Genomic DNA, 16614 nt, shown 5'->3' with positions numbered 1-16614 from the left:
TATAAAGACACGGCTCCGGCTAACGGTAAAGCGTGGGCTCCCTCTATAAAGACAGGGCACCGGCTAACAGTAAAGCGTGGGCTCCCTCTATAAAGGCAAGGCTCCGGCTAACGGTAAAGCGTGGGCTCCCTCTATAAAGACAAGGCACCGGCTAACGGTAAAGCGTGGGCTCCCTCTATAAAGGCAAGGCTCCGGCTAACAGTAAAGCGTGGGCTCCCTCTATAAAGACAAGGCTCCGGCTAACGGTAAAGCGTGGGCTCCCTCTATAAAGGCAAGGCACCGGCTAACGGTAAAGCGTGGGCTCCGTCTATAAAGACACGGCTCCGGCTAACGGTAAAGCGTGGGCTCCCTCTATAACGGCAAGGCTCCGGCTAACGGTAAAGCGTGGGCTCCCTCTATAAAGGCAAGGCTCCGGCTAACGGTAAAGCGTGGGCTCCGTCTATAAAGACAAGGCTCCGGCTAACGGTAAAGCGTGGGCTCCCTCTATAAAGGCAAGGCTCCGGCTAACAGTAAAGCGTGGGCTCCCTCTATAACGGCAAGCGTCCGGCTAACGGTAAAGCGTGGGCTCCCTCTATAAAGACAAGGCTCTGGCTAACGGTAAAGCGTGGGCTCCCTCTATAAAGACAAGGCTCCGGCTAACGGTAAAGCGTGGGCTCCCTCTATAAAGACAAGGCTCCGGCTAACGGTAAAGCGTGGGCTCCCTCTATAAAGACAAGGCTCCGGCTAATGGTAAAGCGTGGGCTCCCTCTATAAAGGCAAGGCTCCGGCTAACGGTAAAGCGTGGGCTCCCTCTATAAAGGCAAGGCTCCGGCTAACGGTAAAGCGTGGGCTCCGTCTATAAAGACAAGGCTCCGGCTAACGGTAAAGCGTGGGCTCCCTCTATAAAGGCAAGGCTCCGGCTAACAGTAAAGCGTGGGCTCCCTCTATAACGGCAAGGCTCCGGCTAACGGTAAAGCGTGGGCTCCCTCTATAACGGCAAGGCTCCGGCTAACGGTAAAGCGTGGGCTCCCTCTATAAAGACAAGGCTCCGGCTAACGGTAAAGCGTGGGCTCCCTCTATAAAGACAAGGCTCCGGCTAACAGTAAAGCGTGGGCTCCCTCTATAACGGCAAGGCTCCGGCTAACGGTAAAGCGTGGGCTCCCTCTATAACGGCAAGGCTCCGGCTAACGGTAAAGCGTGGGCTCCCTCTATAAAGACAAGGCTCCGGCTAACGGTAAAGCGTGGGCTCCCTCTATAAAGACAAGGCTCCGGCTAACGGTAAAGCGTGGGCTCCCTCTATAAAGACAAGGCTCCGGCTAACGGTAAAGCGTGGGCTCCCTCTATAAAGACAAGGCTCCGGCTAACAGTAAAGCGTGGGCTCCCTCTATAAAGACAAGGCTCCGGCTAACAGTAAAGCGTGGGCTCCCTCTATAACGGCAAGGCTCCGGCTAACGGTAAAGCGTGGGCTCCCTCTATAAAGACAAGGCTCCGGCTAACGGTAAAGCGTGGGCTCCCTCTATAACGGCAAGGCTCCGGCTAACGGTAAAGCGTGGGCCAGCCCTTGCAGTAGGATTATTTTCGGTGCTTCACTAGAACAGCTGGAGAGAGCGACGTCTTGCTGACATTGGAGACATCTGCTCGTCCTCACACAACCCCCGATGTAGTGAAGGGGAGATGATGCGGTGCATCCCAGAGATCTTTCCTGTTGCGATTGTCTGGGGGCTTATTCACCGTTCCGTGGTCCGGCGGCCCAGCGCACTACTATAACAGAAGGCTCCGGAGCCCATGAAGGATGTCACTGCGGCTGAGAGTATAACAAGTGTGTGGGGGTGCGCTCTGGGGACCACTTACCTCTGATCCATCAGAATATCCAGTACGCTCTCAGCCAGCCAGATATTCTTAGCAGATATGTCGCCCCCTGGGGTGTAAAATAAAGAAACGTCAATACGTTGTGGACCAGCCGTTACATGGAGCAGTGGATGGTCTGCAGTATGAGCGCAGCTCTGAGGGCTACGCCTCTTAATCATGCATCCCCTCCCTCACCTGGCTGATAACTCACCTGCAATCTGCTTCATGAAGGTCATGCACACGCCGTCCGCCCCCAGGACGCTGCTCTTCACCAGCTCTTTCACCAGCCACACCAGCTGAAACATCGGGAACAAGGCTCGGATGATGCCCGGTACAATAACATTATCACCACCTGCGTTCATCTCAGTATATATATACCAGGGGTGGGCAACCTGCGGCACTCCAACTGTTGTGAAACTACAACTCCCAGCATGCATACTTGCTCTGTTCCTCTCAGAACGGTCATAGAAATAAATGGAGCAAGCTGGGATTTGTAGTATCACAACAGCTGGAGTGTCGCAGGTTGCCCACCCATCATATATTGTATGCCAATGTGGGCACCCTGCTGGGCAGTGTCACATGACCCATTTCTCGGTGTTCTGCCTACAACTCCCAAACCCCTTGCCCGCTCCCTATACATCTTTCACTCCCCCTGCTCCACATCACCACCAGTTAGTCTCCTTCCTCCTGAGAACAGTAAATATAGCTCCCAGTAAATTCCCCAGTCAGCCTTCTTTAGACCCTGGTAAAAGAAAACCCAGTAAGTTCCCAAGCAGTCTGCTCCCCCCCTCTGTCTCCAATAAAACTCCTAGTCAGTCTCCTTCCCCAGTGGCATAGTAACCAGTACGTTCCCCAGTCAGCCTCCTCCTCACTCTGGTAACTGCAAATATAGTCTAAAGCAAACTTCCAATTGGTCTCCTTCTGCCTCTGGCAGCTGTTAATATAGTTGCAGTAGGTTACCTAGTCAGTCTCCTTCCCCTTCTGGTAGCCCTAAGTATAGTCCCCAGTAAGTTCCCTAGTCTGCCTCCTTCCCCTTCTGACAGCTGTAAATATAGACCACAATAAGTTCCCCAGTCAGTCTCCTTCCCCTTCTGACAGCTGTAAATATAGACCACAATAAGTTCCCCAGTCAGTCTCCTTCCCTCTCTGACAGCTGTAAATATAGACCACAATAAGTTCCTTAGTCAGTCTCCTTCCCTCTCTGACAGCTGTAAATATAGACCACAATAAGTTCCCCAGTCAGTCTCCTTCCCTCTCTGACAGCTGTAAATATAGACCACAATAAGTTCCCCAGTCAGTCTCCTTCCCTCTCTGACAGCTGTAAATATAGACCACAATAAGTTCCTTAGTCAGTCTCCTTCCCTCTCTGACAGCTGTAAATATAGACCACAATAAGTTCCCCAGTCAGTCTCCTTCCCCCTCTGACAGCTGTAAATATAGACCACAATAAGTTCCCCAGTCAGTCTCCTTCCCTCTCTGACAGCTGTAAATATAGACCACAATAAGTTCCTTAGTCAGTCTCCTTCCCTCTCTGACAGCTGTAAATATAGACCACAATAAGATCCCCAGTCAGTCTCCTTCCCCCTCTGACAGCTGTAAATATAGACCACAATAAGATCCGGAGTCAGTCTCCTTCCCCCTCTGACAGCTGTAAATATAGACCACAATAAGTTCCCCAGTCAGTCTCCTTCCCCCTCTGACAGCTGTAAATATAGACCACGATAAGTTCCCCAGTCAGTCTCCTTCCCCCTCTGACAGCTGTAAATATAGACCACAATAAGTTCCCCAGTCAGTCTCCTTCCCTCTCTGACAGCTGTAAATATAGACCACAATAAGTTCCCCAGTCAGTCTCCTTCCCTCTCTGACAGCTGTAAATATAGACCACAATAAGTTCCCCAGTCAGTCTCCTTCCCCCTCTGACAGCTGTAAATATAGACCACGATAAGTTCCCCAGTCAGTCTCCTTCCCCCTCTGACAGCTGTAAATATAGACCACAATAAGTTCCCCAGTCAGTCTCCTTCCCTCTCTGACAGCTGTAAATATAGACCACAATAAGTTCCCCAGTCAGTCTCCTTCCCTCTCTGACAGCTGTAAATATAGACCACAATAAGTTCCCCAGTCAGTCTCCTTCCCCCTCTGGCAGCTGTAAATATAGAGCACAATAAGTTCCCCAGTCAGTCTCCTTCCCTCTCTGACAGCTGTAAATATAGACCACAATAAGTTCCCCAGTCAGTCTCCTTCCCTCTCTGGCAGCTGTAAATATAGACCACAATAAGTTCCCCAGTCAGTCTCCTTCCCTCTCTGACAGCTGTAAATATAGACCACAATAAGTTCCCCAGTCAGTCTCCTTCCCTCTCTGGCAGCTGTAAATATAGACCACAATAAGTTCCCCAGTCAGGCTCCTTCCCTCTCTGGCAGCTGTAAATATAGACCACAATAAGTTCCCCAGTCAGTCTCCTTCCCCCTCTGGCAGCTGTAAATATAGACCACAATAAGTTCCCCAGTCAGTCTCCTTCCCTCTCTGGCAGCTGTAAATATAGACCACAATAAGTTCCCCAGTCAGTCTCCTTCCCCCTCTGACAGCTGTAAATATAGACCACAATAAGTTCCCCAGTCAGTCTCCTTCCCTCTCTGGCAGCTGTAAATATAGACCACAATAAGTTCCCCAGTCAGTCTCCTTCCCTCTCTGACAGCTGTAAATATAGACCACAATAAGTTCCCCAGTCAGTCTCCTTCCCCCTCTGACAGCTGTAAATATAGACCACAATAAGATCCGGAGTCAGGCACCTTCCCCCTCTGGCAGCCTCTCATGAGCAGAGAGCCACCTTTCACTCGCCTCCTACCTGCGTCCGACACGTGTCCTGCAGCTTCAAGTATTTTTCCATTAAGAGCTGGTTGATTTTGTTGAGGACGATGTTCATCCCATCGCGGCTGACGAGGCCGAGGTCGCGGTAACACTGCGGACAGAAGAGCCAAGTCATCCACATGTACGCCGCCATCGTGAGGGGGCAGCCCAATACAGGGGGCACTAACTTATCACACATGACCCACGCCGAGGACACCAACTCCAAATATGAACACGGCGCGGGGCGCCACAGCACCCGTCAGAGGCAGCCTCCAGTCCAAAACCCAGAAGTGACCCATGTGAGGCTGTGGCCCCTATAACACGTTACATCTCTGTGGCCGTAAGCTGACCCTCCCCCGCAGCAAGGACGCAGGTGTCGGGCGCCATGAGGAAAATAAAATTCGTCAGTAGAGATTGTCACAACTGTCACAATTAACATCACCCCGCGGGGACCAGAGATACAAGTATTCACCCCCCGCGCCAACCATCAGAGCGCCCCGCGCCATGTCTTATCACTGGGGGAAGCTGCCGGAAACAGAGGAGGGGCGCAATTCTGGGCCGGGGCTGAAGGGGTTAATGAAGGGGGAGAAAGATGCAGGTGCTGAGTGGGTCGAACTCGGTGGCATCCGGCATCAAAGTGTCAGATCTAATTATCCGGAGCCGAGATCCCTGCAGCAGAACCCGAGCCACGGATCAAAAGCCACGTCAGGAAGGAGAACTAATGAGAGAGATCCAGACGAGAGGAGAGAGAGGGAGCGGGTGACAGAGAGAGAGAAGGAGAGGGGGAGGAAAAGAGAGGAAGAAATAACGAGAGAGGAAGAGAAAGAAGGAGAGAGGGAGGAAAAGAGAGAGGAAGAGAGAGAAAGAAGGAGAGAGGGAGGAAAAGAGAGAGGAAGAGAGAGACAGAGAAAGAAGGAGAGAGGGAGGAAAAGAGAGAAAGAAATAACGAGAGAGGAAGAGAAAGAAGGGGAGGAAAAGAGAGGAAGAGAGAGAGAAGGAGAGAGGAAGAGAAAGGGAGGAAAAGAGCGGAAGAGAGAGAAGGAGAGAGGAAGAGAGAGGGAGGAAAAGAAAGAGGAAGAGAGCGTGACAGAGAAAGAAGGAGAGAGGGAGGAAAAGAGAGAGGAAGAGAGAGAGACAGAGAAAGAAGGAGAGAGGGAGGAAAAGAGAGGAAGAAATAACGAGAGAGGAAGAGAGAGAGACAGAAAGAGAGAGGGAGGAAAAGAGAGGAAGAGAGAGAAGGAGAGAGGAAGAGAGGGGGAGGAAAAGAGAGAGGAAGAGAGAGGAGAGAGAGAAGGAGAGAGAGAGAGAAGGAGAGGGGGAGGAAAAGAGAGAGGAAGAGAGAGGAGAGAGAGAAGGAGAGAGAGAAGGAGAGAGAGAAGGAGAGAGAGAAGGAGAGGGGGAGGAAAAGAGAGAGGAAGAGAGGAGAGAGAGAAGGAGAGGGGGAGGAAAAGAGAGAGGAAGAGAGGAGAGAGAGAGAGAGAGAGAGAGAAGGAGAGAGAGAAGGAGAGGGGGAGGAAAAGAGAGAAAGAAATAACGAGAGAGGAAGAGAGACAGAGAAAGAAGGAGAGAGGGAGGAAAAGAGAGGAAGAGAGAGGGAGCGGGTGACAGAGAGAGAGAAGGAGAGGGGGAGGAAAAGAGAGGAAGAAATAACGAGAGAGGAAGAGAGAGACAGAGAAAGAAGGAGAGAGGGAGGAAAAGAGACAGGAAGAGAGACAGAGAAAGAAGGAGAGAGGGAGGAAAAGAGAGGAAGAGAGAGAGGAAGAGAGAGACACAGAGAAAGAAGGAGAGAGGGAGGAAAAGAGGAAGAGAGGAGAGAGAGAAGGAGAGAGGGAGGAAAAGAGGAAGAGAGGAGAGAGAGAAGGAGAGAGAGAGGGAGGAAAAGAGAGAGGAAGAGAGAGAAAGAAGGAGAGAAGGAGAGAGGGAGGAAAAGAGAGGAAGAGAGAGACAGAGAAAGAAGGAGAGAGGGAGGAAAAGAGAGGAAGAGAGAGAGACAGAGAAAGAAGGAGAGAGGGAGGAAAAGAGAGGAAGAGAGAGGGAGGAAAAGAGGAAGAGAGAGGAAGAGAGAGAGAGAGAAAGAAGGAGAGAGGGAGGAAAAGAGAGGAAGAGAGAGAGACAGAGAAAGAAGGCGAGAGGGAGGAAAAGAGAGGAAGAGAGAGAGACAGAGAAAGAAGGCGAGAGGGAGGGAAAGAGAGGAAGAGAGAGAAAGAAGGAGAGAAGGAGGAAAAGAGAGGAAGAGAGAGAAAGAAGGAGAGAAGGAGAGAGGGAGGAAAAGAGGGAGGAAAAGAGAGAGGAAGAGAGAGAGGAAGAGAGAGAGGAAGAGAGAGAGGAAGAGAGAGACAGAGAAAGAAGGAGAGGGAGGAAAAGAGAGAGGAAGAGAGAGAGACACGGAGAAAGAAGGAGAGAGGGAGGAAAAGAGAGGAAGAGAGAGAGAGACAGAGAAAGAAGGAGAGAGGGAGGAAAAGAGGGAGGAAAAGAGAGGAAGAGAGAGAGAAGGAGAGAGAAGGAGAGAGGGAGGAAAAGAGAGAGGAAGAGAGAAAGGAGAGAAGGAGGAAGAGAGGAAGAGAGAGAAAGAAGGAGAGAAGGAGGAAAAGGGAGAGGAAGAGAGAGACAGAGAAAGAAGGAGAGAGGGAGGAAAAGAGGAAGAGAGAGACAGAGAAAGAAGGAGAGAGGGAGGAAAAGAGGGAGGAAAAGAGAGAAAGAGAAAGGAGAGAGGGAGGAAAAGAGGGGAGGAAAAGAGAGAGAAAGAAGGAGAGAGGAAGAGAGGAAGAGAGAGAAAGAAGGAGAGAGGAAGAGAGAGAAAGAAGGAGAGAGGAAGAGAGAGAAAGAAGGAGAGAGGAAGAGAGAGAAAGAAGGAGAGAGGAAGAGAGAGAAAGAAGGAGAGAGGAAGAGAGAGACAGGAAAAGAGAGACAGGAAAAGAGACAGAGAAAGAAGGAGAGAGGAAGGAAAAGAGAGAGGAAGAGAGGGAGGAAAAGAGAGAGGAAGAGAGAGGAAGAGAGAGAAAGAAGGAGAGAGGAAGAGAGAGAAAGAAGGAGAGAGGAAGAGAGAGAAAGAAGGAGAGAGGAAGAGAGAGAAAGAAGGAGAGAGGAAGAGAGAGAAAGAAGGAGAGAGGAAGAGAGAGAAAGAAGGAGAGAGGAAGAGAGAGAAAGAAGGAGAGAGGAAGAGAGAGAAAGAAGGAGAGAGGAAGAGAGAGAAAGAAGGAGAGAGGAAGAGAGAGAAAGAAGGAGAGAGGAAGAGAGAGAAAGAAGGAGAGAGGAAGAGAGAGAAAGAAGGAGAGAGGAAGAGAGAGAAAGAAGGAGAGAGGAAGAGAGAGAAAGAAGGAGAGAGGGAGGAAAAGAGAGAGGAAGAGAGAGACAGAGAAAGAAGGAGAGAGGGAGGAATAGAGAGAGAGGAAGAGAGAGAGAGACAGAGAAAGAAGGAGAGAGGGAGAAAAAGAGAGAGGAAGAGAGAGGAGAGAGGGAGGAAAAGAGAGACAGAGAAAGAGGGAGAGAGGGAGGAAAAGAGAGAGGAAGAGAAAGAAGGAGAGAAGGAGAGAGGGAGGAAAAGAGAGAGGAAGAGAGAGACAGAGAAAGAAGGAGAGAGGGAGGAAAAGAGAGAGGAAGAGAGAGACAGAAAGAAGGAGAGAGGGAGGAAAAGAGAGAGAGAAAGAAGGAAAGAGGGAGGAAAAGAGAGACAGAGAAAGAAGGAGAGAGGGAGGAAAAGAGAGAGGAAAAGAGTGACAGAAAGAAGGAGAGAGGAAGGAAAAGCGAGAGACATAACAAGAGAGAAAGAGAGAGACATAAATGAGCAAGAGAGCGTGAGTGACAGTAAGGAGAGGGGGAGAAAGAGAAATAACAAGAGGAGGAGAGGGTGAGAGAGTGAGTGACAAAGAAAGGAGAGAAAGAAAGGAGAGAAAGAAAGGAGAGAAAGACATACAAGAAAAGAGAGCTTAAGAGAAAGAGGGAGAGAAATAAAGAGTGAAAAAGAAAGAAAAAGCATGAAAGAAAGAGTGAAAGAAACAAAGAGTCACAAAGAGAGCGCCCCAAAAAAGAGCGAGCCAAAGAGACCGCGCCAAAGAGACCGCGCCAAAGAGAGCGTGCCAAAGAGAGCGCGCCAAAGAGAGCGTGCCAAAGAAAGTGAGGATTCTGTGTGTGCCCTCCACAGTCCTAACCACCTGGGGGCGCCGCTCCCTAAATCATGGGCTGGGGGTTCATCAGCAGCGGAGGAATGTGGCCCCTCAAGCAGGTAATTATCTATGTGCAGGGCCCGGGGCCCGTAATGAAGCCGCGGACATTTCGGAACATTGCAGGAGCTTAACCCTCGCCTGCCCAGAAAATATACACTCCCACTTCCTGACTAATGAAGGTCATTTATTACAGGAGGTCACGCCCCCACCATCTCCACAGCTTCCTGTCTCCACACAGGGCAACCCCCAGTCATACTGAAAATAAGGAGGTCCACATGTCTGGGAAAATCCCCTCTGTGCTGCTGTGGGCCCTGCACCTTCCACTATGTAACTCTCATCCTGTGACCTCCACAAGATCAGCACATTCCTCTCCTGAAATCCTCTGTGCTGCTGGGACCCTACTCCCTCCACTATGTAACTCTCATTCTGTGACCTCCACAAGATCAGCTCACTCCTCTCCTTAAATCATCTGTGCTGCTGGGACCCTGCTCCTTCCACTATGTAACCCACATCCTGTGACCTCTACAAGATCAGCGCACTCCTCTCCTGAAATCCTCTGTGCTGCTGGGAGGACCCTGCTTCTTCCACTATGTAACTCTCATCCTGTGACCTCCACAAGAACAGCACACTCCTCTCCTGAAATCCTCTGTGCTGCTGGGTACCCTGCGCCCTCTGTAAATCATGGTGCTGCTAAGCTGGCAGTCTCCACCTCCGCGCGGCGCTGTCATTTGCTGCGCAGTCCATGGATCCTTGTAATTACCCGAGAAATATGCCAACAGCAGAGAAGGAAAACACGGTCACGGCTAGAGGTCGCGCCCTCTCCCAGGGAGAACGTGTTTGCTTAAAGTTTCCAGAAATATCGGAGGGCGCCTCCCCTGCCCACCGAGCAAGGAATGCAACAAGAAGGACTGGGCAGAGGGAGCAGAGCCCTGCAGGATGAAAAGGGTTAAACCACCCCAATCATCTGCCCCAGATATGAAACTGGCCTAGGAACCTCCATGATCTGCATCAACTAGGGACCTAGAACTGGCCCAGTAACCCCATAATGTGCACCAGCTATGAACCTGCCTGAGGAACACTCATCATCTGCTACAACTATGGACCAATAACCGTCTCAGGAACCCCCATCATCTCCTCCACTATAGACCAAGAAGTAGCCCAGGAACCCCCACCACGTGCACCAGCTATGGAACAATAACCGGCCTAGGAACTTGCATCCTCTGCAAAAGCTATGAACTTGGAACAGTTCCTAGAACCCTCATTATCTGCTTCAACTATGGATCAAGAACCAGCCTAGGAACACCCATCATCTACATCAACTATGGATGGAGAACTGGCACACGAACCACCCATCATCTACTCCAGCTATGGACCTAGAAAAGGCCCAGGAACCCCAATCCTGTGCTCCAACTATAGACCAAGAACCAGCCCAGAAATCCGCAACATCTGCACCAGCTATGGACCTAGAAAAGGCCCAGGAACCCCAATCCTGTGCTCCAACTATAGACAAAGAACCAGACCAGAAATCCGCATCATCTGCACCAGCTATGGACCTAGAAGAGGCCGAGGAACCCCAATCCTGTGCTCCAACTATAGACCAAGAACCAGCCCAGAAATCTGCATCATCTACTCCAGCTATGGACCTAAAAAAGGCCCAGGAACCCCAATCTGCTCTAACTATGGACCAAGAACCAGCCTAGGAACACCCATCATCTACATCAACTATGGATGGAGAACTGGCACACGAACCACCCATCATCTACTCCAGCTATGGACCTAGAAAAGGCCCAGGAACCCCAATCCTGTGCTCCAACTATAGACCAAGAACCAGCTCAGAAATCCGCATCATCTGCACCAGCTATGGACCTAGAAGAGGCCGAGGAACCCCAATCCTGTGCTCCAACTATAGACCAAAAACCAGCCCAGAAATCTGCATCATCTACTCCAGCTATGGACCTAAAAAAGGCCCAGGAACCCCAATCTGCTCTAACTATGGACCAAGAACCAGCCTAGGAACACCCATCATCTACATCAACTATGGATGGAGAACTGGCACACGAACCACCCATCATCTACTCCAGCTATGGACCTAGAAAAGGCCCAGGAACCCCAATCCTGTGCTCCAACTATAGACCAAGAACCAGCCCAGAAATCCGCAACATCTGCACCAGCTACGGACCTAGAAGAGGCCGAGGAACCCCAATCCTGTGCTCCAACTATAGACCAAGAACCAGCCCAGAAATCCGCATCATCTGCACCAGCTATGGACCTAAAAAAGGCCCAGGAACCCCAATGTGCTCTAACTATGGACCAAGAACCAGCCTAGGAATATCCATTATCTAAATCATCTACACCATCTATGGACTACGAACCAACCCTGGAATTATGATCATCGACTCCAGCTATAGATCAAGAATTGGCCGATGAAGCCCCATTATCTGCTTCAGATATAGATAAAGAACCAGCTTAAGAACCCCCTTCTACCTTAGAAATGAACAAAGAAAAAGCCAGGGAACCCCCAATATCTGCTCCAATTAAGAACCAAGAACCAGCTCAGGAACCCCATCAACTGCCTCAGGTATTAACACAGAATGGTCCAGGAACCCCCATCATCTTCCCCAGGTATGATCTGCGGTCAATCAAGGAACATACAGAGCCCCTTTAATATGTCCATGTTGGCACCTACCTTCTGTGCCTGCGCGGGCTCAGACAGCACCAGGGTGAAGAGCCCCAGGCAAACCTCTTCATGCTGACTGGCTCCTTTGCAGACCTGGAACAAGCAGATAAACACAAAGTATAATACACAGAAGAAAGGAAGCAAACAAGCAGAGATCATCTGCAGAGAGGGAGAGCTCCACCGATCTGCAGGGACTAGAGGGAGAGCTCCACCGATCTGCAGGGACTAGAGGGAGCGCTCCACCGATCTGCAGGGACTAGAGGGAGAGCTCCACCGATCTGCAGGGACTAGAGGGAGAGCTCCACCGATCTGCAGGGACTAGAGGGAGAGCTCCACCGATCTGCAGGGACTAGAGGGAGCGCTCCACCGATCTGCAGGGACTAGAGGGAGAGCTCCACCGATCTGCAGGGACTAGAGGGAGAGCTCCACCGATCTGCAGGGACCAGAGGGAGAGCTCCACCGATCTGCAGGGACTAGAGGGAGAGCTCCACCGATCTGCAGAGAGGGAGCGCTCCACCGATCTGCAGGGACTAGAGGGAGCGCTCCACCGATCTGCAGGGACTAGAGGGAGAGCTCCACCGATCTGCAGGGACTAGAGGGAGAGCTCCACCGATCTGCAGGTACTAGAGGGAGAGCTCCACCGATCTGCAGGGACTAGAGGGAGAGCTCCACCGATCTGCAGGGACTAGAGGGAGAGCTCCACCGATCTGCAGGGACTAGAGGGAGAGCTCCACCGATCTGCAGGGACTAGAGGGAGAGCTCCACCGATCTGCAGGGACCAGAGGGAGAGCTCCACCGATCTGCAGGGACCAGAGGGAGAGCTCCACCGATCTGCAGGGACTAGAGGGAGAGCTCCACCGATCTGCAGGGACTAGAGGGAGAGCTCCACCGATCTGCAGGGACCAGAGGGAGAGCTCCACCGATCTGCAGGGACCAGAGGGAGAACTCCACCGATCTGCAGGGACCAGAGGGAGAGCTCCACCGATCTGCAGGGACCAGAGGGAGAGCTCCACCGATCTGCAGGGACTAGAGGGAGAGCTCCACCGATCTGCAGGGACTAGAGGGAGAGCTCCACCGATCTGCAGGGACTAGAGGGAGAGCTCCACCGATCTGCAGGGACTAGAGGGAGAGCTCCACCGATCTGCAGGGACTAGAGGGAGAGCTCCACCGATCTGCAGGGACTAGAGGGAGAGCTCCACCGATCTGCAGGGACTAGAGGGAGAGCTCCACCGATCTGCAGGGACTAGAGGGAGCGCTCCACCGATCTGCAGGGACTAAAGGGAGAGCTCCACCGATCTGCAGGGACTAGAGGGAGAGCTCCACCGATCTGCAGGGACTAGAGGGAGAGCTCCACCGATCTGCAGGGACTAGAGGGAGAGCTCCACCGATCTGCAGAGAGGGAGAGCTCCACCGATCTGCAGGGACTAGAGGGAGAGCTCCACCGATCTGCAGGGACTAGAGGGAGAGCTCCACCGATCTGCAGGGACTAGAGGGAGCGCTCCACCGATCTGCAGGGACTAGAGGGAGCGCTCCCCGAGTACCACTACCGAATGCTAGGTGCAGAACCTAATTTATTTTGTATTTCAATCCTTCACCATTTTCAAGATCCCTGCTTGCTGTCAGTGAATGGGAACATAGACTGGCTCACAGCTGAGGGTTTGTTAAAAGTGTATTCAGTCTACACAGCCAGGGTCAAGACTGATACGCTGTAATAAACCAGCAGCAAAAGAGAAAACCCGTGCCTCTTACCTCACAGAGGATTCTGTAGATGGGAAATCTGTCATTAACCCTCAGCAGCGGGAAGCGGCGTTCAGTTACTAGTGTGCCCTTCACTGACAGCAAGCGTAGGTTATAGAAATGGTGAGGACTGTTGAATAATATGGTTTATCCTGGGCTTGGAGGAGATGGCAAGATAAAAAGCCGGAGCCAGGAATAGATTTTTGAGAAACAGCGGCCCCCGGATATAGATGTAATCTGCTGTGAGGGCCACACCTCAGTGGAGACTTTCACAGGAGCTCAAGGAAAGGGGGCCCCACAGGCAGAAAGTAAGTGGAGACTGCAGAACCGGACACAGACTGTGTTCTCCTGTCCTACAGTCGTCCTCCCCCCTGAAATGGCTGATAACAGGGGGCAATAGACTGTATTCTCCTGTCCTACAGTCGTCCTCTCCCCTGAAATGGCTGATAACAGGGAGCAATAGATTGTAGTCTCCTGTCCTACAGTCATCCTCTCCCCTGATATGGCTGATAACAGGAGGCAATAGACTGTATTCTCCTGTCCTACAGTCATCCTCTCCCCTGAAATGGCTGATAACAGGGAGCAATAGACTGTATTCTCCTGTCCTACAGTCATCCTCTCCCCTGATATGGCTGATAACAGGAGGCAATAGACTGTATTCTCCTGTCCTACAGTCATCCTCTCCCCTGAAATGGCTGATAACAGGGGGCAATAGATTGTATTCTCCTGTCCTACAGTCATCCTCTCCCCTGAAATGGCTGATAACAGGGGGCAATAGACTGTATTCTCCTGTCATACAGTCATCCTCTCCCCTGAAATGGCTGATAACGGGGAGCAATAGTCTGTATTCTCCTGTCCTACAGTCATCCTTTCCCCTGAAATGGCTGATAACAGGGGGCAATAGATTGTATTCTCCTGTCCTACAGTCATCCTCTCCCCTGAAATGGCTGATAACAGGGAGCAATAGACTGTATTCTCCTGTCCTACAGTCATCCTCTCCCCTGAAATGGCTGATAACAGGGGGCAATAGACTGTATTCTCCTGTCCTACAGTCATCCTCTCCCCTGAAATGGCTGATAACAGGAGGCAATAGACTGTATTCTCCTGTCCTACAGTCATCCTCTCCCCTGAAATGGCTGATAACAGGGAGCAATAGATTGTATTCTCCTGTCCTACAGTCATCCTCTCCCCTGAAATGGCTGATAACAGGGAGCAATAGACTGTATTCTCCTGTCCTACATTCACCCTCTCCTCTGAAATGGCTGATAACAGGGGGCAATAGACTGTATTCTCCTGTCCTACAGGCATCCTCTCCCTTGAAATGGCTGATAACAGGGGGCAATAGATTGTATTCTCCTGTCCTACAGTCATCCTCTCCCCTGAAATGGCTGATAACAGGGGGCAATAGACTGTATTCTCCTGTCCTACAGTCATCCTCTCCCCTGAAATGGCTGATAACAGGGGGCAATAGACTGTATTCTCCTGTCCTACAGTCATCGTCTCCCCTGAAATGGCTGATAACAGGGGGCAATAGACTGTATTCTCCTGTCCTACAGTCGTCCTCTCCCCTGAAATAGCTGATAACAGGGGGCAATAGATTGTATTCTCCTGTCCTACAGTCGTCCTCTCCCCTGAAATGGCTGATAACAGGGGGCAATAGACTGTATTCTCCTGTCCTACAGTCATCCTCTCCCCTGAAATGGCTGATAACAGGGGGCAATAGACTGTATTCTCCTGTCCTACAGTCATCCTCTCCCCTGAAATGGCTGATAACAGGGGGCAATAGACTGTATTCTCCTGTCCTACAGTCATCCTCTCCTCTGAAATGGCTGATAACAGGAGGCAATAGACTGTATTCTCCTGTCCTACAGTCATCCTCTCCCCTGAAATGGCTGATAACAGGGGGCAATAGATTGTATTCTCCTGTCCTACAGTCATCCTCTCCCCTGAAATGTCTGATAACAGGGAGCAATAGACTGTATTCTCCTGTCCTACAGTCATCCTCTCCCCTGAAATGGCTGATAACAGGGGGCAATAGACTGTATTCTCCTGCCCTACAGTCGTCCTCTCCCCTGAAATGGCTGATAACAGGGAGCAATAGACTGTATTCTCCTGTCCTACAGTCATCCTCTCCCCTGAAATGGCTGATAACAGGGAGCAATAGACTGTATTCTCCTGTCCTACAGTCATCCTCTCCCCTGAAATGGCTGATAACAGAGAGCAATAGACTGTATTCTCCTGTCCTACAGTCATCCTCTCCCCTGAAATGGCTGATAACAGGAGGCAATAGACTGTATTCTCCTGTCCTACAGTCATCCTCTCCCCTGAAATGGCTGATAACAGGGGGCAATAGACTGTATTCTCCTGTCCTACAGTCATCCTCTCCCCTGAAATGGCTGATAACAGGGAGCAATAGACTGTATTCTCCTGTCCTACAGTCGTCCTCTCCCCTGAAATGGCTGATAACAGGGAGCAATAGATTGTATTCTCCTGTCCTACAGTCATCCTCTCCCCTGAAATGGCTGATAACAGGGGGCAATAGACTGTATTCTCATGTCCTACAGTCATCCTCTCCCCTGAAATGGCTGATAACAGGGAGCAATAGACTGTATTCTCCTGTCCTACAGTCATCCTCTCCCCTGAAATGGCTGATAACAGGAGGCAATAGACTGTATTCTCCTGTCCTACAGTCATCCTCTCCCCTGAAATGGCTGATAACATGGGGCAATAGACTGTATTCTCCTGTCCTACAGTCATCCTCTCCCCTGAAATGGCTGATAACAGGGGGCAATAGACTGTATTCTCCTGCCCTACAGTCGTCCTCTCCCCTGAAATGGCTGATAACAGGGAGCAATAGACTGTATTCTCCTGTCCTACAGTCGTCCTCTCCCCTGAAATGGCTGATAACAGGGGGCAATAGACTGTATTCTCCTGTCCTACAGTCATCCTCTCCCCTGAAATGGCTGATAACAGGGGGCAATAGACTGTATTCTCCTGTCCTACAGTCATCCTCTCCCCTGAAATGGCTGATAACAGGGGGCAATAGACTGTATTCTCCTGTCCTACAGTCATCCTCTCCCCTGAAATGGCTGATAACAGGGGACAATAGACTGTATTCTCCTGTCCTACAGTCATCCTCTCCCCTGAAATGGCTGATAACAGGGGGCAATAGACTGTATTCTCCTGTCCTACAGTCATCCTCTCCACTGAAATGGCTGATAACAGGGGGCAATAGACTGTATTCTCCTGTCCTACAGTCATCCTCTCCCCTGAAATGGCTGATAACAGGAGGCAATAGACTGTATTCTCCTGTCCTACAGTCATCCTCTCCTCTGTAATGGCTGATAACAGGGGGCAATAGACTG

The 16614-nt window shown here is 50.9% G+C and overlaps 1 protein-coding gene across 1 annotated transcript in view; it reads right to left on the bottom strand.

The window, feature by feature from the left end:
• The window catches only part of INTS3 (integrator complex subunit 3), an 88773-nt gene that overhangs the window by 39334 nt on the left and 32825 nt on the right, over window positions 1–16614 (bottom strand). Inside the window, exons 3-6 of the mRNA XM_040412619.1 lie at window positions 11522–11605; window positions 4671–4784; window positions 2039–2123; window positions 1831–1897 (exon numbers count right to left, since the gene is read on the bottom strand). Coding sequence (XP_040268553.1) covers window positions 1831–1897; window positions 2039–2123; window positions 4671–4784; window positions 11522–11605 — 350 coding nt within the window. The remainder of the gene's footprint in view (window positions 1–1830; window positions 1898–2038; window positions 2124–4670; window positions 4785–11521; window positions 11606–16614) is intronic.

Source organism: Bufo bufo, chromosome 11 (assembly GCF_905171765.1).
Source record: "Bufo bufo chromosome 11, aBufBuf1.1, whole genome shotgun sequence".
Classification (NCBI taxonomy): domain Eukaryota; kingdom Metazoa; phylum Chordata; class Amphibia; order Anura; family Bufonidae; genus Bufo; species Bufo bufo.
This window is presented reverse-complemented; position numbering and strand designations above follow the sequence as displayed.